This window comes from Hyla sarda, chromosome 5 (assembly GCF_029499605.1).
Source record: "Hyla sarda isolate aHylSar1 chromosome 5, aHylSar1.hap1, whole genome shotgun sequence".
Lineage (NCBI taxonomy): Eukaryota > Metazoa > Chordata > Amphibia > Anura > Hylidae > Hyla > Hyla sarda.
Genome location: NC_079193.1, coordinates 211,819,461 through 211,840,234, shown reverse-complemented (window position 1 = coordinate 211,840,234; position 20,774 = coordinate 211,819,461). Strand labels below are relative to the sequence as shown.

The 20,774-nt window shown below is 40.1% G+C and overlaps 1 protein-coding gene across 2 annotated transcripts in view; it reads left to right on the top strand.

Annotated features, from left to right (window-relative positions):
• Window positions 1-20,774, top strand: part of DUSP22 (dual specificity phosphatase 22) — an 81,170-nt gene that overhangs the window by 57,081 nt on the left and 3,315 nt on the right. For both annotated transcript variants that reach the window (XM_056521046.1, XM_056521047.1), the window contains exons 4-6: window positions 8,663-8,712; window positions 16,073-16,147; window positions 17,269-17,440. In XM_056521046.1, coding sequence (XP_056377021.1) covers window positions 8,663-8,712; window positions 16,073-16,147; window positions 17,269-17,440 — 297 coding nt within the window. The remainder of the gene's footprint in view (window positions 1-8,662; window positions 8,713-16,072; window positions 16,148-17,268; window positions 17,441-20,774) is intronic.

The following is a 20,774-nucleotide window of genomic DNA, read 5'->3' as shown; positions in this document are numbered from 1 at the left end:
CATTTATGCTACATATCTATATTGTGTATCTATTTAATTCCTCTGCAGGTTTGGTCTAGAAAATCTGCTATTTTGTATGTTTTCTTTAATATTGTAGCACCTCGAAATTAATAGCAAACCATATATTTTGTTAAGGGACGATCCTTGAATTGTAAAAAGAATAAGAAAATAGACAATTTCTAGTTTCTAGTTTTTAAGGTACTGATCACCCAAAAAACTACAGATTGGAGCACCATATAAAACGTAAGGCTGCAAACAGACAAATCTTAAAACTCTAATAGGGAAGCTTTTTGCTCACTATTGACGTATATGAAATGCCCTTAACCATTTACAACAAAAAAAAAGTAAATAAACTGAACAATATACAGTGCAGCAGCTAAAGAACCTATTTTCTATTAGAAAGATTCAACTCTGGCATCAAAATGTGGTGTTAATGCAAAAATAATTCAGCTATTTCAGTGGTTTTTTTCGATGATGATGTGTTATTATTATTATTATGATCAATAAGATTATGAGCCTCTTTAGGCTCATAGTTGTGATACAATGCATATCTTATGCACTCCACTAATCTTATAATTCCATTGATTTATTTCTATATTTTACATCTCTAGTGAATAGGTCAAATTGATATTTAAACAATACCAAATAATCCACATGTGCAGCAGGTAAAGCATATTATACCGAAGTTATTTGTTTATGTATAATATGTATTTTTTATTATACGTAATGTGCTGAATTAATGCATTTGGAGTTTAGGCTGAGCACTTACAATTGTGTTTTTTTTTTTTATATATAATAAATATATTTTTGATAGAAAGCGTTACTTTTTTAAAAATTTTCTAAGCACATGAACTCTTAAAATTGAGACTAGATATGCAAATATCTTTTGGTTATGTAAACGGAGTGGGTTTCGTTGAAATCTGTAGCAAAATATTGTTGTGCAGTGCCATAGTATTCATCACTTTATGTAATCAATAATTCCTTCCATTTCTCAATGATATTGATGCACTTAGTTGGTTTTATTTTCTACACGATGCCTAATGCATTTCAGAACGGTCGAACTGCTTCCCGTGCAGTATGGCAACATGTTTGCAGTGAAGTGTCTCAGCGTTGCAGCCTTTGTGCAGGCAGCTCTACCAATGATAACCTCACAGCTGCCAAACACCTGTTTTTCATGTGAAACAAAAGCTCTCAATATAGCTCAGCATGTTTCACATAGGCTACTTTTTCTTCTCTCGGCATATAACTTTCGAGTTTCATATGACACAGCTGCCTTAGTTTTAAAGTAGCTTCCTAATTATATACTTGATATAAAGTGGTTGTATTATACCACAGTTTCAAGGTCATCAAACATTGTTCTTGAAAAGTCACTTTGATGATTAGATTGATTTAAAATGCTTGTATGGTTAAAGTACAATTTTAAAATAAGACGGTCATCCTGTTCGCCCACACTATGGGTATGTTCACACTAGGCATATGTCGCTGAATCTTTGCTCACGGAATTCAGCAAGCGAAGCTTCAGCCTGGCATGACCGCGCGGCACTGTGCCGCTGTGCAAAGAATGAAATGTTCTTTCTTTGCGCGGAACAATTTCAGCGGCGGAATGGTCCGCAGCTGAAAATCTGCAGTGTGAACTGTTCTCGCGGGAGACCCATTCACACTAATGCTAACGTTCACTGTGCGGAATTCCACTCGCGGAATTCCGCAGTGTGAACATACCCAAAACCTAATACACCGGGTTATAGATGGAACTTCTGTCTTCACTGAATTGCGCACTGAAGGTGGGCCCCCTTGCTGAATTAGAATATTCATGGACGCTGGTCAAGTGAACACTACTGAGCGCTCACGTGACCAGCGACCATGAGTATTCAATTCAGCCGGTGGGCCCCCCTCCAGTGTGCAGTTCAGCAAAGATAAAAGAGGATCTTCAGAGGGACCGGATGCTGGACTGAAGGTATGTATATTAGTCAGAGACTCGGTCTCCTGTTCACCCGCACTATAACCCGGTGTATTGGGTTTAGTGTGGGTGAACAGGATGAGCGTTTTCAGTGTGAAGTAATATAAGCTGATTTTAAAAGAAATACAGAAGCTAGACACATAAGTTATATGTACATGATCAGGATGAGGTACTGTGTAACATAACTTTTTTTTTCTGTGATATGATAGGTACACTTTAAAGCATTACTGTTATATAAATAAATGGTTGACATGTTGCACATTTAGGTAAACAGATTGAATCAGTCAGAATCTCTTAGGATGCTGTGATCCCCTCCAATAATTAGCCATAGCTGGGTTAAGGATATGGCAGCATGCCTCACTATCCGAAATTTCACTCAGCCTGACCGATTGCAAGAGTTGAGTCCATAGACTTATAATTAGAGATTTCCCGATACCATTTTTTTTTAAGACCGAGTAAGAGTACCGATACTTTAATTCTAGTACTCACCAATACCAAGTACGAGTACTTTTATTTTAAAGGGAATCTGACACTAGGGTGACCCAGTTTCTGGTGCTGTTTGCCGTGCTGATATGTGGGTTCCTTGTTGTGTACATTGGAGGTGGCTGCTGTAGTATGAGCTAAGAATCATCTTTTCTCCATTGGGCAGAACAGGGAATTTGCATTGGCGGTGAGACAGATGTCTCCGGAGCGATTGCACTGATGGTTACATGGTGAGCAGCTATCTATCTATAAATTCAAGTTAGTGCAGGTGACTCTGCTGTAAGATTGCCTTTAATAGTAGGGAGAATAGATAGGTGCAGACATTAGACAGCAGGACCCCCCCTTGTAGCTAGCAGGAACCCCCGCCCCCTTGTAGACAGCAGGACCCCCCCTGTAGCCAGCAGTCCCCCTTTGTAGCCAACAGGACCCCGCCTGTAGACAGCAGCCCCCATTTGTAGTCAGCAGGACCCCCCTGTAGCCAGCAGTCCCCTTTGTAGCCAGCAATCCCCTTTTGTAGCCAAAGGGAACCCCCTGTAGCCAGAAGGCCCCCTTTGTAGCCAGCAGGACCCACCTGTAGACAGCAGCCCCCCTTTGGTAGTTGCTCAGTGTCCTTTCTCCACTCATCACTGCCGTTGCCCCATTCTGCCATCTTCACAATGGCGTCTTATAGTGGAGCATGTGACTCTTCTTCCTCCATAGCGTTACGCTGGGCGCAGTGGATTGACGTGTGTGTGTCACATGCTCCTTCATAAGACTCCATAATGCGGACAGCAGAACGGAACAGCGGCAGTGATATGAACCGGAGAACGGGGCAGCGGAGCACTCCACCAGGTATATCTGATTTGGTATCGGGGACATTAGACGAGTCCCTGATACCATGCAGATACCTGGTATCGATACTGATACTAGCCAGATGTGTGATGTACACTGCTGCACCCTTCACTCAGCTATAACTAACAATAAAAATGGATCTCAGCATGGAGACCCTGACTCATCTACCTTTTTGATATACCTGTGCGACAGGTCAACAGTTTATTTAAATGACAGTAATGCTTTAAAGATCTAAATCTGTAGAGTCTGGAGGAATAAAGGAAGGACAGGATCCAAATCTTTAAAGGAAATCTATTGGCTGCGTATGATTTACAGAGCTGAAAACAAAGGCGGGTATTAAGTGTGTGTATGTGGGGGGGGGGTCATGCTACTGACGCTTGGGGCCTCTTCAATTTGAGCTTGCAAATTTAAAAGTGATTTTATGATTGTGCAAGTGGCCATCTATCTGGATAAAGGTAACATTTCCGCTTATATCTGCAGCTCAGTGCCTGTAGGTCTATACGGTTAAAATAATATCCTACTTATATAGGTTGGATTTTGTCGTACTTGTGGAAAAAGTCAAAACTACATGCAGGAAAATTTATATGTTTAAAATTGTCATCTTCTGACCCCTATAACTTTTTTATTTTTCCGTGGATGGGGCGGTATGAGGGCTCATTTTTTGCGCCATGATCTGAAGTTTTTAGCAGTACCATTTTTGCATTGATAGGACTTATTGAATTTTTTTGCGCGTACACCATTGACCGTGAGGTTTAATTAACAATATATTTTTATAATTTGGACATTTCCGCACGCGGTGATACCACATATGTATATTTTTATTTACAGTTTTTTTTTTTATGGGAAAAGGGGGGTGATTCAAACTTTTATTAGGGGAGGGGTTAAATGATTTTTATTCACTTTTTTTTTTTCCACTTTTTTTTGCAGTGTTATAGCTCCCATAGGCACCTAGAACACTGCACACACTGAACTTTTACATTGATCACTGGTTTCTCCTAAGAAACCAGTGATCGATGATTCTGCCGCTTGACTGCTCATGCCTGGATCTCAGGCACTGAGCAGTCATTCGGTGATCGGACAGCGAGGAGGCAGGTAGGGATCCTCCAGCTGTCATGTAAGCTGTTCGGGATGTCGCGATTTTGCCGTGGCTTTCCCGAAAAGCTCTCTGAGCTAACCGGCATGGTTTCACTTTCATTTTAGACGCGGCGTTCAAACTTTGAATGCTGTGTCTAAAGGGTTAATAGCGCGTGGCACCGCGATCAATGCCTCGTGCTATTAGCCACAGGTCCCGGCCATTGTTCGAGGCCGTGGCCCCACGTTATAGATCGGGAGCGGGCTCAGGACGTACAGGTATGCCCTGGGTCCTTAACAGGTTAAAGGGGTACTCCGGTGAAAAACTTTTTTTTTTTTCTTTTTTTATCTACTGGTGCCAGAAAGTTAAACCGATTTGTAAATCACTTCTATTAAAAAAATCTTAATCCTACCTGTACTTATTAGCTGCTGAATACTGTAGTGGAAATTTTTTTTCCATTGGAAACACAGAGCTGTCTGCTGACATCATGAGCACAGTGCTCTCTGCTGACATCTCTGTCCATTTTAGGAACTGTCCAGAGTAAAAGGAAATCCCCATAGCAAACATATGCTGTTCTGGACAGTTCCTACAATCGACAGAGATGTCAGCAGAGAGCACTGTGCTCGTGATGTCAGCAGACAGCTCTGTGTTTCAAAAAGAAAATAATTTCCGCTGTAGTATTCAGCAACTAATAAGTACAGGAAGGATTAAGATTTTTTAATAGAAGTAATTTACAAATCTGTTTAACTTTCTGGCACCAGTTGATAAAAAAAAAAAAAAAAAAAGAAAAATTTTTTTCACCTGAGTACCCCTTTAAACTCCTATATATTGAAAATAATTGAAAAGCAGACTAGATCGGCCTGTTACTGCTAACAATCTTTTGTGTTTCTATGACATTTGTGACTTTTTAAAAATATGTTCAATTTTGAGTCTAAGCTTGATTCTTCAGGATGGTTGAATAAATACATTTTTTGTTCATTGCCAAGATCTCTATGAATATTGTCAAAACAAAACTACAAAATGTTCTTTCTTTGTGTCCTACACTGTAACAGCTTACCCTGTGTGCCATCATTCTTTATGATCTACAATAAACTACTAGGTTCGGAATAACCATTTTTCCTTCTCAGGATATTTACCCTTGTTACCAATCCCAGTCACTCCAACACAGATTCCTAAAAAAAAGTTATTTAGATTGTGCTCATTGAGAAGCTCTTTTTTTTTTATGCTTTTGTTTTTTCTAATGTCAGCAGGTTTTATTCTCTAAAACATGCCATCAAAATATAGATTACCTCTTCTAATGGTTTGTCCTGTTAATTTTTACAATACTATAGTAAGCCCAGCATAACATACAATTTAAAATATGTTTAATGTCTACTAGTATTTTCATCTGTATTCGTTATATGTACTTAGTCCAGTGCTTTGCTAGAGTCTTGTTAAGCCCACAACCATACAAAAATCTTGGCAAAGTGGGTTTCTCTAAATAAATGTATCTTTTTAGCATTTTCCTAAATAAATGCAGAGAAAGTACTTGGGCTTACAGAGAGTCTACTACAGTCTAGAAAGTGTTCCTGATAGAGGCTCTGTAAGACCATGTTCCCGCAATGTTAAATGTACGTCTTTATGGGCCGAGTGTATCTTACAAATTAAAGAAAATTGTGGATGTGGAAATGTCCTACCTTTCAGCCATTTACCTAAGGGGGATGCTTTAAAGGGGTACTCCGCCCTAGACATCTTATCCCCTATCCAAAGCCATTTACCTAAAGGGGATGCTTAAAAGGGTACTCCGCCCTAGACATCTTATCCCCCTATCCAACGGATAGGGGATAAGATGTCTGATCACAGGGGTCCCGCTGCTGGGGAGCCCCCGCAATCTCTCCTGCAGCCCCCCAAGTCATCACTGCATGGAACCAAGTTTGCTCCGTGCATTATGACTCCCGATACAGAGGCCGGAGTATTGTGATGTCATGGCTCTGCCCCCTTGTGATGTCATGCCCCGCCCCCTCAATGCAAGCCTATGGGAGGGGGCGTGGTGGCCTTTGGATAGGGGATAAGATGTCTAGGGTGGAGTACCCCTTTAATCAAGATGCACACTGCCTAACCTGTTAGATACCATTACCTGTTTAAACCTTGGTGTGGTTGTGTTCTCTACACCACACTATTGCTATTGTAGGACTTTGGTTTAAAGCTCTTGTTCCTTCACTTTAACTGGAGCAAAGTGTGTGTGGAAACTGCCAGGGACCCTGAAGAGAAGATCAAAACAGTTTTTACCACATTTTGTCTTCTCTGTTAGCTCCTATAGCACCCATTAAAGGGGTACTCTGGTGGAAAACTTTTTTTTTTTTAAACTGGTGCCAGAAAGTTTAACAGATAAATAAATACATTTGTAAATTACTTCTATTAAAAAATCTTAATCCTTCCAGTACTTATTAGCTGCTGAATACTACACAGGAAATTTATTTTCTTTTTGGAACAAAGAGCTCTCTGCTGACATCACAAACACAGTGCGCTCTGCTGACATCTCTGTCCATTTTAGGAACTGTCCGGACAGGAGAAAAAACATATGCTACTCTGGACAGTTCCTAAAATGAACAGATATGTCAGCAGAGAGCACTGTGGTCATGATGTCAGCAGAGAGCACTGTGTTCCAAAAAGAAAATAATTTCCTCTGTAGTATTCAGCAGCTAATAAGCACTGGAAGGATTAAGATTTTTTAATATAAGTAATTTACAAATCTGTTTAACTTTCTGGCACCAGTTGATTTAAAATAAAAATAAAAATTCCACCAGAGTAGCCCTTTAAATACTTTGTATAAAATAGAGGCAACAGCAATGTCTGTATTGCACCTGGCAAATACTTAATCATTGGGTACCCATCGGCAAAGCTGCTGGGTTTTTGTAGGTGTTAAGACGTGAAGCTATTGTCCTCTGTAACTTGGGCTCCTAAGGATAAGGTCCTACTATATGGGGGCTGTATGGTGGGATGATTGGCTGAACAGGCTGATACAGGCTGTGAAATAGGCCCAGCGATCAGCCAATGAATGGGTGAATGTAAACAGGGGATGTCCCCCATTGGTCTTTCCATTTTTTCATGTAAATCTTTTTCTCATTCTCGGATAAGAAGACAAGTGGGCATCCAACTCAGTGATTGGCAGCCCTCTTTATTTGCACATGTATACTACGATAGCTGTTTACACTGAGGAGGACCGCACACTAACTGAAATGAGAGAAAATAAATGACAAATTATCCTGGAGTTTTTTTTACTACAAAATGATATATGACACGACAGAGTAAATATACTCATAAATATACGACAATGACAATAATCAAAACATAAAGTGGTCTGTACCAACCTAAAGAAAATTGGGGGGGATAGGAGAAGGGTACAGGTAAGTCCCTACTATAACAGCAATTCTAACCCTACCTAACTAATAAAGGCCCTCCTTACTCTAATATGGGGAAAGGGTACCTAGTAATATATACAATGTATGAATATACAATATAATGGATATACTCCCTTATCAAAAGAGTGATAGAGTGGAGTGAGTTCTCCCCCAGCAACCAATCATAGCTCCGCTAATGAGCTCTGGTAAAGTGAAAGCTGAGCTGTGATTGGTTGCTTTGGGAATATTACTCCACTTTTTCTCTTACACAGTTTGATAAATCTGGGCCATTGTGTATATATTACTAAGTACCCTTTACCCCATTCCACACATTAGAGTAGGGAGGGCCTTTATTAGTTAGGTAGGGTTAGAATTGCTGTTATAGTAGGGGACTTACCTGTACCCTTCTCCTATGACCGCCAATTTTATTTAGGTCGGTACAGACCACTTTGTTATGATTCTTGTCCTTGTCTTATATTTATGAAGTAAAAGTCAAAAGGGGGTGGATACCCTGCATCTTTATGCAATTGCGAGTATTTTCTACAAAATTATGTCAAGCGACTCTGCTCCCACCTTTGCCATACTATTTTGCCTGCAGATTGGACTGCATTTGCCACACAACCGGCCACGATGAGTGCTCATTGTTTCATCTACTTTCTGTAAGAATCACACTGTTTACTAAGAAACTGTATAGGTAAATTTAATATTTTATGTACTATACTGTGTTTTCAGGGTCGATTTGGAAAAAAAAAGGGGGGGGGCTGTCAGAATTTTGGGAGCAGTTGATGGGAATCCTTTACTTTATGTACTCATTTATTCATGTAACATATTTAGTGCAATAAAGAGAAACACAATACATTAATCATTAATTCTTAAAGAGCTGTTTTATTGTGGATGTTTATTTATTAAAAAAGCCTAAGTGTCTTCTTATCTCCACAGGGCATGAAATATCTTTGCATTCCAGCATCAGATTCACCAAATCAAAATTTGTAAGTACTTACCTTAGCATTGTTCTGGAAGGTTCAAAAAGCAAACAAATGCTGTATAAATTGTGTGATGGGCATATTGCACCCATGTATAATGTCTGTAATTCAGACCTAATGCCTAGGACCCTGTCTATTCTAATAAACCAAACGTAGAGAACCTTTTTTTACAGATGACTATAATTTAGGTATCTAGGTGTCATTTATCAATATGCATGAAATATGTTGCCTTTCTTCCTTTTAGTTTTTTGATCTTTAACCCCTTAAGGACCAAGCCCATTTTGGCCTTAAAGGGGTACTCCGCCCCTAGACATCTTATCCCCTATCCAAAGGATAGGGGATAAGATGTCAGATCGCCGCGGTCCCGCTGCTGCGGCACCGCCCTATCATTACTGCACAGAGCGAGTTCGCTCTGCACGTAATGACGGGCAATAAAGGGGCCGGAGCATCATTACGTCATGGCTCCACCCCTAGTCACGTCACGGCCCACCCCTCTCAATACAAGTCTATGGGAGGGGGCGTGGCGGTCGTCACGCCCTCTGCCATAGACTTGCTTAAGGGGACGGGCCATGACGTCACGCTGCTCCGTCCCCTGTATCGCCCGTCATTATGCACAGAGCGAACTCGCTCTGTGCAGCAATGATAGCGCGGTGCAGCAGCGGCGATCCCGGGGCTCCCCAGCAGCAGGACCGCGGCGATCTGACATCTTATCCCCTATCCTTTGGATAGGGGATAAGATGTCTAGGGGCGGAGTACCCCTTTAAGGACTTGACCAGTTTTTGTTTTTGCACTTTTGTTTTTTCCTTCTCCCCTTCTAAAAATCATAACTTTTTCAATTTTGCACCTACAGACCCGTGTAAGGGCTTGTTTTTTTTTTTTTTTTTTGCATCGCCAATTGTAATTTGTAATGACATCACTTATTTTATAACAAAATCTGTGGTGAAACCCAAATAATTTGCGGTGTTTTATTTTATTTTACTACTTTAAAAAATGTAAATATGTACCAAAATGAGTGCTTAAAATTATCCATTTTTGACCCCTATAACTTTTTATTTTTGCACATACGGTGATATATGAGGGCTTATTTTATGCGTCATGATCTCTAGTTTTCATCGGTACCTTTTTTGTTAAGATGGGACATTTTGATCGCTTTCTATTAATTTTTTTTTTATGGTATATGAAGTGACCAAAAATGCAAAGTTTTGGACTTCGATATTTTTTGCCTGTACACCATCAACCGTTCAATATAATTAACATTATATTTTAATAGTTCGGACATTTACGCACGCAATTTTTTTTATTAACTCCTTTTTTTTTTTTTTTTGTCCCCATAGGGGGCTATAACATGCAACCTTGTAATTGCATACGCTGTTCAATGCTGAACATTGATCAGTGTTATCGGTGCTCTGCTGCTGCCATGGCTGGCCAGAGCTTCAGAGGACCGATCGGATGGTGAGAAGGCTGGTAAGGGCCCACCGCCGTCGACTCAGCTGATCGGGACCCGCAATTTCACCGCAGATGTCCTGGTCAGCCCTGTTGAGCTATTGCCAATGTTAGATTCCGCATTTAGACACCGCAATCAACTTTGTCCGGCATTAACCGTGGGTCCTGGCTGCTAATAGCAGTCAGGATCCACCGGTTATGAAGAGCGCTTAGCTTGTGAGCACGCTTCAAACTGCAGTACTGGGACCAGGGCATACAGGTCCGCCCTTGGTCCTTAAGTACCAGGACGCAAGGGTGTACCTGTACATCCTTCGTCCTTAACAGGTTAATTTATTGAATGAGCTTTGATAAGCAGCAGTATAGTATCCCAGTTTTATTTTGGTCCTGTGCTCTTAAAAATTACATTTGGAAACTCCACATGAGATTGTACAAACTTTACTGTATAGACTGTGATGTCTTCAGTATAACAGATTTAAGAGAATTACACATCAATCTAGAATGATGGCGCTGAAAACAGTGCAGTTGTAGTAGTGTTTAAGTGGCGTCAAACATGAGTGGTTGTCATTTATTTAAGCCCTTATATACAGAGGACATCTTAGGGGCTGATAGTGGTGATGCAAAGGGTCTGGTTGTGACTACCCTGCTGAGGACATAGTGCAGTAATAAAATCAGTCACAGTTTTTTTTTTTTTCTGGAAAACTTTTAAGACTAAATGCCTCATGTAAGTAAAGTTTTCCAGAAAATGTTTAAATCCATTTTAAGCTGCTGAGGAAAGGATTCTTATCATGAAATGCGTACAGCTAAGGGTTAATATCACACTGATATCACTCAGCCAGTGATTACAAACCAGGATTCCCACTGCGGAACCACGAGGAGGTAACCCTCCCACACCTGCACAGCCGGAATTACCAGAGAATAGGACAGGGAAACCACTTGCCACTGCGAGACTCCGTACCATACTGGAGACCACAAGCCCTAGAGACATCATTGTCTAGGCTCACATCGCAAGCAGGAATTCACCCCTGCACTGCGCATCAGCAGAACATATAAAGAGACCTGCGCGGCCGATGTACACCGGAGCTCCACGCATGGGATGCACAGAGCGCATACAGCTCATTACTGCTAATATCTGCTGGCTCATCTGCTCGGTCCGAGCGGATCCACTGAACTATACAACATTGGCTAAAACAGCCCAGACTACAAAAGGGTAAGAGGTGTCCTACACCTAACCTCTCTTTATTTACAAATTCCTGTTGACAGAGACTATTACTTTTTATATGGTACCAAAGTTTGGCAGACTATAGGTCACAGCAGACCAAGAAGCATATAAATTGTTGCATTAAGTATATCTACTGGCTATACATTGAAAGTGATAGTTATACTAAACCATTATATTTTATTATACTGTGTTTTATCTTACTATAGATTAGATGACTACTTTTATGTAATACACAGGCTGTTGTGGGACACAAGGGTCCTGCGATTCCACCCAAGTTAAAACGATACTTATTTTATATTTTTATAACCTAGAGGGCTGGAATATTATTTTATTTTTAATTTATTAAACACTCCTGGGGTATTAGAGTTTACCTTTCCAGTAACCTCAGTTATATATAGGAAAAGTGAGCTGCACCCAACCTTGGCTTAAACATATACGCAAGTTCACATAATCAATCAAATAGAAGTAAATAACGGAGCACTCACTATATACAGGTTTTCTTGCTTCTTACTTCTCTATTCACAGCCATGCTGGGTTACAAGTGGGGTATTCAGGCAGCGGGCGACAGTTCGTAACTCGCATTATGTGCTTTGTCAGGCCCCTACACCACTATGCCAGTGCGGATTTATCACACAGGCCAGCAATGATGATTTCACTCATTTCAGTCACGGTCACACCAGGCTCAGGTACAACCTATATATAATTACATATATGCTATGTATTCTCTTATACAAATAGTTATAAATGATTATCATAATTATGACAACTTTGTTTCATATGAGACTTAGCTTTGTTTTCTAGTTTTTCTTCTCCAGTTCATTGTCCCCAAGTTCCCAATATTCAGTAAATTCTGGTTATAACCATTCTAACAAGCACATTATGAAGTGAAGATTTATACAGATTTGTTTTTAGTAATCTAATATTGACCATACTTAGTATGGATTGAAGCTAAAGGAAAGGTGAAAATTATGTACCTTTTTAAAAGGGTAAACTTGTCAAAAATTGGACTACAAAGAAGGTTTAAGGTGATATTAAGGGGAAGTCCCTACCAGTATGCAAAAATGAACACAAAGTGAACTTGTTAATGCGTGACAGTGTGCCCTAGAGAGAAGGGAAATGTCCTATTTATAATTAGGATGTATTTTCCCATATATGCATGGGTTGTTAAATATGTGGTTTCTGTTGGCTGACGGAAAATCTTGTACCACATTGGAAACCAGCTATGTTCAGAGAGATCTGTGGCTCATTGGACTGTTAGAATGCAGTTTCCACAAAACCCAGTTGATGATTTTTTTTCAGGACCTTAAATCTTGAAAAGCTTACATTTTTGTCAAAATGCATGGTATGCCCTAAAGTATAAGGACAACCCACCTAATTTTTGATTTCAGATGATTTAGCCACCCCCTTTGTAAAGAGCTGCATACAAATACACAAAACCGAGTGAACTGGGCTCAGTGACTTTGTTCACTCATTGCCCTCTTTCCCAATGAACTGACTAGTGAAAACGGTGGCCATCCTATGACAAACTATATCATGCTGCTTTGCCAGGGTTTGGCCTAGGTCTTATTTCCAGTTGTTAATTAGTGGATTTGAAAATAAAAAGGATCACATGTAAATTAATAGATCTAGACCACTTAAAGGGGTACTACGCCCCTAGGCATCTTATCATATATCCAAGGATAGTGGATAAGAGGTCTGATCGCTGGGATCCCGCTGCTTTGATCACCTATTCCTCTTATCAGTATGTGTGCGCTTTAAGTGCCCACGCTCATCAATGTTTCAGACCCTCGTTCATCCTTGCATCTTTATTGAAGTTTTAAAGCCGCAAAACTTAAAGGAATACTGTAGTGGAATATAACTTATCCCCTATCCGAAGGATAGGGGATAAGTTATAGATCGCTTGGGGTCTGACAGCTGGGACCCCCTGTGATCTCCTTTATGGGACTGCAGCAGTCTGCAGGAAGGTAGCGTTCCGTCCCAGCATGACACAGCGGCAGACACTCCCCCTCCATGTATCCCATAGAGTTACATGAAGGGTGCCTGTCTGCCGTACAGGACCCCATGCGATCTATAACTTCTTCCCTATCCTTCAGATACCGGATAAGTTATATTCCACTACAGTACTCCTTTAACCCTTACTTAAAACAGTAAGTGGTGGGGTTATAATGCTAGAAAATACAAAAAATATATTGCATAGTTTTTTTCTGTTCCAGAATGACTGTACAAAAAGCAGGGCCCGTAAAGACAAAGCTTGCTGCGTTTAGTATAAAGGAACACCGCTGGCCAGCACAGACCCATATCCCATTATGCACCTTTGCGATGTCCAGGGGTGTGGAAATAAAGAAAATACATTTTAAAAAACTGTTTGTCCAAGGGACTAAAGCGGAGCACAATCTACTTGTCCCTCATGACAATCCACTTGTCCTGGTACATAATATATTTGCAATCAAAATAGTCTGTAAATAGGGTCTTTATGAATAGAAATGTAATAGGCAGACCAACATGTCACCCCAGGCTCCCATAGTATGTAAATAGGGCCTCAGATAGAATATAGATATATATAGATATATATAGATATATAGATATATATAATGTCCCTCCAGTGGGTAAAAAGGTAGGGCTCCCAAACAGACAGAAAGGTAGTGCTCCCAGACAAAGCCCCAGATAGAGCCCCAAATAGAAATGACAGCCGGCCGGCCCCCATATGACCCCCCATTATGTAGGCAGGTAGGGCTCCCATTTAAACAATTATACCCCCTAAATGAGAACTTTTCATGGTGATGCCCGTGCATAGTATGGTGACACACTCTATGCTATACTGCCAATTGCATGCATCGCATTACACGTAGACAATGCACAACGTAGTACCAGTTTCAGCATTAGAAATGTGGCTGCTACAATCCTGTGCCAGTTTATCCCCCGCCTCTTGATCCTCTCTTGTACCATATCATTCCACTGTAACATGTTATCCCCCCCTCTGATGCCCTGTGCCATTATATTCCCCCCTCACTGATGCTCCCTGTGCCATATTTCATCCCCCCCTCTCCTCCCCCAGTGCCATTATATTTCAGCCACCCCCTGTGCCATTATATTTTAGCCCCCCTCCCCCTGTGCTATTTATTTCAGCGCCCCTCCCCTCCCCCTGTGCCATTTTAGATTTTACCATCCCTCCCCCCACTGTGTCATTATATTTCAGTCCCCCCCCCTCCCCTCCTGTGCCACATCATTCACTCATTCTCCCTCTCCCTTGTCTCTCTTTGATCCCCTGCTATTATCTGTCCTCTGTCCCAATGTGCGCTCCCGCAGGCTCAAGGGCTCGGCGGTTGTTTATGTTGCTGGACCGCATCCTCGATCCTGACAGGTGTGCGCGATGAGTGATGTCGTCACACGTCTACGCCAGGATGCCGACATCTTTCGCTGCTCGCTATAGGATGCAGCATACGGCTGCAGTCTATAGGAGTCTAGTGCCGGGGCAAGAACAATTGCCCCATAATATGTGAATTCCTCAGGCATTTAGCCCAGCTTTTTTGCCTTAATGGATACAAATTTCCACAGAAACACTCCAAAATCTTGTGAAAAGCCTTCAGAGAAGAGTGGAGGCTGCCAAATGGGACTTGGCTGCATAATAACTCCACTGAGACTTTGTGATCCAAATCTGCAGTTGAAATATTCTGTGTTGTGAGTAAATCTGAAATAAGAAATTGGTGAAAGGTAAAAAAGTATTCTAAAATGAAACTAGTATAGTAATGGTTGAAGGAGAAAGTAAACTAAAATTAAACACTACTGTTGTAACTAAAGTTCAAAAATGGTCTATTCAATGGGTTCGGACAAAGTATAGCATAAAGTGGTAAGTTATGAAAGTGGTCAATGCTACAAATTTGTTTAGCATTTAAAAAAACATTCAAGCAGAAAAATTTGTCTGATCCCTTGAATACACTGAAAAACAAAGCTGATGGCTTAGTATTTATAACAACAATACAATGAACAGTTGTAAGTTTGAGCCTTAGCAATCTCTTGATGATAAAATGTCTGTTCTCACTATATTTCAGTAGGTTTCCTTTAGTCACTCCAGTTTGTTTTTGTTACTAACACCTGTTTCCCTTTTTTTAGGGTTTTTTTTCTGTGTAGCAATTTAGGGTCTTTAGTCAGTTTTACATGATTAAATTACCTAATTGATATTCTTAGTAGCCAGGTAATGAGGACATTCATAGCCATCAATACAAAATGTAAAGTGTATTTGTTAGGTACATCGACAACCTGGTTTCTTGGGCTTGTCCTGTACTGGGGATACACAATGACTGAAAATATATATTCTTTTATGAAACACCAGTAAAGAAACATACCAGTAAAATTAGGAATAAATAATGGTCATGATACCATGACATATTAAGTTACGTACACATAACTGCCTTATTATTGTTCCCATGGGACTGAAGTGGTGATTAACTATCTGATACCTTAACACCTTTTTAAATGTTATGGTTTCAACTAATTTATTCCATTTTAAAACCCAATAAAAGTGTGTCTCTATAAAGTTTACAGATCCTTGTTTTTGAGTTTGGTGTAGTATATTTGTAATATGTTATGTAAAAAAAAGGTCAAAATTATTGATTGCTTAGCCCTGTGCACCTTTTATGTCTGTGTATTGCTGCAGTCTTACAGTAGTTGCAGCCATGTAACCATTTTGTTTTAAATGTTTTCTAGAATACAACATTTTAAGGAAAGCACATCATTTATCCATGAGTGTCGGCTGAAGGGTGAAGGGTGCCTTGTTCATTGGTATGTATCTTGACAAACCTTCCTATTGTAACTGCTGTTGTAAAACTTTCTTCTTTGTGATAGTCTATAGATTTCTAACATATTTGTAAATTACTTAATTTACCAAAAACAATTTCCTATCCCAGAAAGCAAACTGTCTTAGCCACTTGCTGTCTCCCTTCTGCAATTTGCTGTCTGCCTTCTGCAATTTGCTACTTCCTGTTGTTAGGCTCAGTCTATCTCTAGTAACAGAGGCTCAAAGAGGAGGTCGCAGCAGGGCTTAGCTAGTCCCATGTTCAATAGCGAGAAGGAGACTGGGCTGTGTACCTGCAATCTTTGAGTCTGTTTCCATCCTCCAAAGGATCCACAATGTTTCAGAAAGGTAAATTAAGGTTTCACTCTCATCCCAATAGCAGCAGTGGTTCAGTGTCTGGTGTAGCCCCTACAGTTTTTTCTTTCATTTCTGCTCACATAGCACTTTACAAAGCCAGTGCATCAGTAACTCCTTCTCTCTCCTCATGACATCTATAGTAATGCATCATAAATCATCCCCCCAACACAGTGCCAGCCTGTTCAGTCTAATGTACTTTAACTAGCACTATGTCATGGCACAGCAGCAAGGAGAAGGTGCTGTACTATGAATGACCAGACAAATAAGGTATAGGAAACCCTCTGTGTGTACCATTGGCAAACCATATACATCAAAGTGCTTCACACTGAATGAAGCACTTAGATGTATATATTGTTTTAAGATATAAGATAGAATTCGGTTTCATTTCATGTTAATAAATAATGAACAATGTTTCTTGATGTCACTAATTGACTTGCCTATTTATATGTATTGATGACATTTGTGAATTGATTGAAAAAAGATTCCAAAGTGGAACTGAAATGTTGAAATCAACTACTGCTTTATACCACTTTTTGTGGAGTGTCGCCTCTTATCTTTGGATTGTTTGTATTTCGATCAGGATTTTTAGCCAAACCCAGTAGTGGCTCAGACAGAGTAAAACTAAATTAGAAATATCTGCACCCTTTCAGTTATGTTTGCACCCTTTGGTTTTGGCTTTATGTTCTGATAACAATACTATGTGTAAACCCAACCTTATATGATTTGTGAAATTTACTTTTTTTTCTTTAAGTTTGGCAGGTGTGTCCAGAAGTGTTACTTTGGTAGTAGCCTATGTTATGACAATCACAGATTTGGGGTGGGAAGATGCGCTGGCTGCTGTTAGGGGAGCAAGAACGTGTGCCAACCCCAATATGGGTTTTCAAAAGCAACTTGAGGACTTTGGAAAATCTGATGTCCATCATGTAAGTAAACATAACCTGTACTTCATTTGTAAGACACTGTAACACAAACAGCTGTTGGTGAAACAATATAAATATTTCAAGAGAATATTTTTTTTATATAAGGTTAAATATTTTATTTGACAGTAAAAGCAGAGTACACTATAAACTCTGCAGGCGAATTCAATAGTCAACTGTTGAAATCTATGTTTAAATGCTGACTCATTTCTACTAGACATGAAAAATCCACTTTAAGACAAAAATAATTTATTTGCTTCCCCTCTTTCATCATTAAATTCTCTTTAACTGACTGAATTACTTTCTCATCCCTAAAATACACACTTCTGTTGAGAATCAAGGGCTTTGCCATAAGTATGTGGGGCACAATACTAAAATGTTGTTCCATATATAGTTAAAGGGGTACTCCGGCGCTAAGACGTCTTATCCCCTATCCAAAGGATAGGGGATAAGATGCCTCATTGCGGGGGTGCCGCCACTGGGGACCCCCATGATCTTGCACGAAGCAACCCGGTTACAATCAGTCCCCGGAGCATGTTCGCTCCGGGTCTGATGACTGGCGATCACGGGGGCCGGAGCATTGTGATGTCACGGCCCCGCCCCATGTGATGTCACGCTCCGCCCCCTCAATGCAGGCCTATGAGAGGGGGCGTGACAGCCATGACGTCACAATGCTCCGGGAACTGATTGTAACCGGGGTGCTGCGTGCAAGATCATGGGGGTCCCCAGCGGTGGGACCCCCGTGATCAGGCATCTTATCCCCTATCCTTTGGATAGGGGATAAGATGTCTTAGCGCCGGAATACCCCTTTAAAATCTGCATGTAAATTTGAGCAGCTTTGCTTTTTCACTTATGTAGCATAACATTGTGTGTTTTACTCTATTCCCATCCAGTGTGTTGAACAGGTCCAAATAGAGGACAGCAATAGGAGTTAAAACCTACCTAAAGGTTCAATCATGATGGTTGCATAATCAAAAAGACATCTTGCTACTGCAATTGCCCAGAGAAACCGGGGAAGTGCTCAGTAGTTAGAGTTCTAGGCAGATATCTTGGCTACACCTCTTGTGCAGTTGTGATAGTGGCACCTTGGACACTACAAGATGTTTTATTTTTTATAAATTTTTTCTTCTTTTTATTTTTTCTTCTTCAGTTATACAACCTTAATCGGAACTTTACAGTTTTTTTCTGGCCAAAAACTGTTGTGGATAGGTCATCAATAGTTGATCAGCTGGGTGCGCACACTCTGCATGCCAGCTGATTAACTGATCTGCTCTGCCACAGTGCTGCAGATAAACATGCAGGTGTCAGAAACCTCAGGTCCATACATTATTTAAAGTGATGTCACTGGGTAACTGCAGAGCAGCTCCCATTCACTTACAGAGCTATGCAATTACCCAGCTCCATGAGTGAGAGCTGCTATTCCAAACATTTTTGTCTTAAATTTTAGATATCTACTTATGGTATATAATGCATTGCAAAATCTGTACATTCCAAAGCACTATAGATGTCAGTATAAAATTGAAAGTTAATTATTAGACTGAAATCGTAAATCGGAAATATGAGGGCACCATTGAGTCACAAAGATTGTGACAATGGGGCTGATCTTTGTAGAAATATGCTACTGATCTGCTGCACATCCAGAAAAAAAATCCATGAGCCTGCCTCTGATTTCTACCATGAAAATAAATGTCAGATTTAGATGCCTCCATGTGAACATACTATAGGGTGACATTACCTATTTATTTTAGTGCTGTGCTGCTGCTTTTTTGTACATTCCTATTGAAGTCAATAAGGCTTCTATTTGGGGGTTCATTTGCCCATATAAACATACCCGAAGAGTAGTAACTGGTTGTCTATGTGAGTTGTAATTGAAAAATTGCCAAAATGCCGTCACCATTACATTTGTGTGCAAAACTACTAAGAAGGCTCCAACGCAATGGAACCCTGAGGTACCCTAGAGTCAAATTTGAGTAACTTATTTTCAAAATGGTTAACATTCTTCTTTTATGGTTGGGTTTATAATTTATCCAAGAACAAAACTCCATTTGTTCTTTTTCTCTCTTAACTTGTTAGTCACAGCCCTTGCCTTTCATGGTTCTTGTCACCATACAGTGAATTTAAAATAGTAGAGACATGACTAATTGTCAGTTAATACTGTTTTCTGTTTGGGTGCACCTCTTGCATGTTACTGCCTGTGCTCTGTCCAAGCTGTTGTCTCACTCCTACTCAGTGAATTACCGCACTCACGACTTGTAAGGTGTAAAATATTTGAATAGTTAAAATAAAAATGGCATAAATAGTGTCACTACTTTGCTCATCAAGTTTCGCATTATAATTCAGCGCATCTAAACCGCTTAAACCTAACAACCTAACATTGAATGAAGTCAACTGTGAAGAGTCGTTTTGTAATCTTTTTTTTTTTTTTTTCTCAATCACATATTTCTGTCTATTGGGTTTTAAGAAATTGACGAATATAATGGGGACTTTCCATCTCCTTAATTTCCTATGCAGTACTTTAGTCATTTTTGCATTGTGGCTGTATGTAAGCATTGAAAAAAAAATTTAATCATATGGCCAAAAATATTGGAGAAAACGGAATTTGGTTAGAGCTTCCAGGTTGTCTTTTAATACAAGTTCTATGTCTATGTTCTTATTGTTTCTTATTGGATTTGTGGAAGTAAACATTTTACATTTGATATTTTAAATTTACCTTTTGATTTTGTTGTCTATTGACATCTATTTTTGAGCAAATTTTATACTCCAGAAAAATTGCATTGCTCAGTACAATTGGTGGTCTGTTAGTAAAGTCAGATCCAAATAGCAAATCGTCAGTGGCCAGCATGAAAGCCTTCAGAAGCCTTCAGATTCCATGGAAAATGCTCACCCTTGAATCACATTATGGGCGGGAGATCGGAGAGATGACAGATGTAATTACTGTCACAAGCCGCTTAAGGGCAGCTTGTGCATTTGCATCAAAGACCTCCTGCACGGCCACACCATGAATATATAAAGCTCTGTGTTCAGGCCTACACGACAGAGCCATAAGTGTACTGCACTCTTCGTGAAGCAGTTAATAAAGTTTCCTTAGTGTAGAAAATGCTTTTATTTTTATTAATTTTACTTATTTTTTTATGTCATAGAGCTTTAAAAAAAATTTTTTTTAACAGTAACTAGCTGAGTATCCGACGTTGCCCGGTTGTTCCTACCTAATCCTTGTGGGGGAGAAAAGCAAGGCATGCCGCCCTCATATCCTGCCCTCATATCCTGCCCTCATATCCTGCCCTCATATCCTGCCCTCATATCCCGCCCTCATATCCCGCCCTCATATCCCGCCCTCATA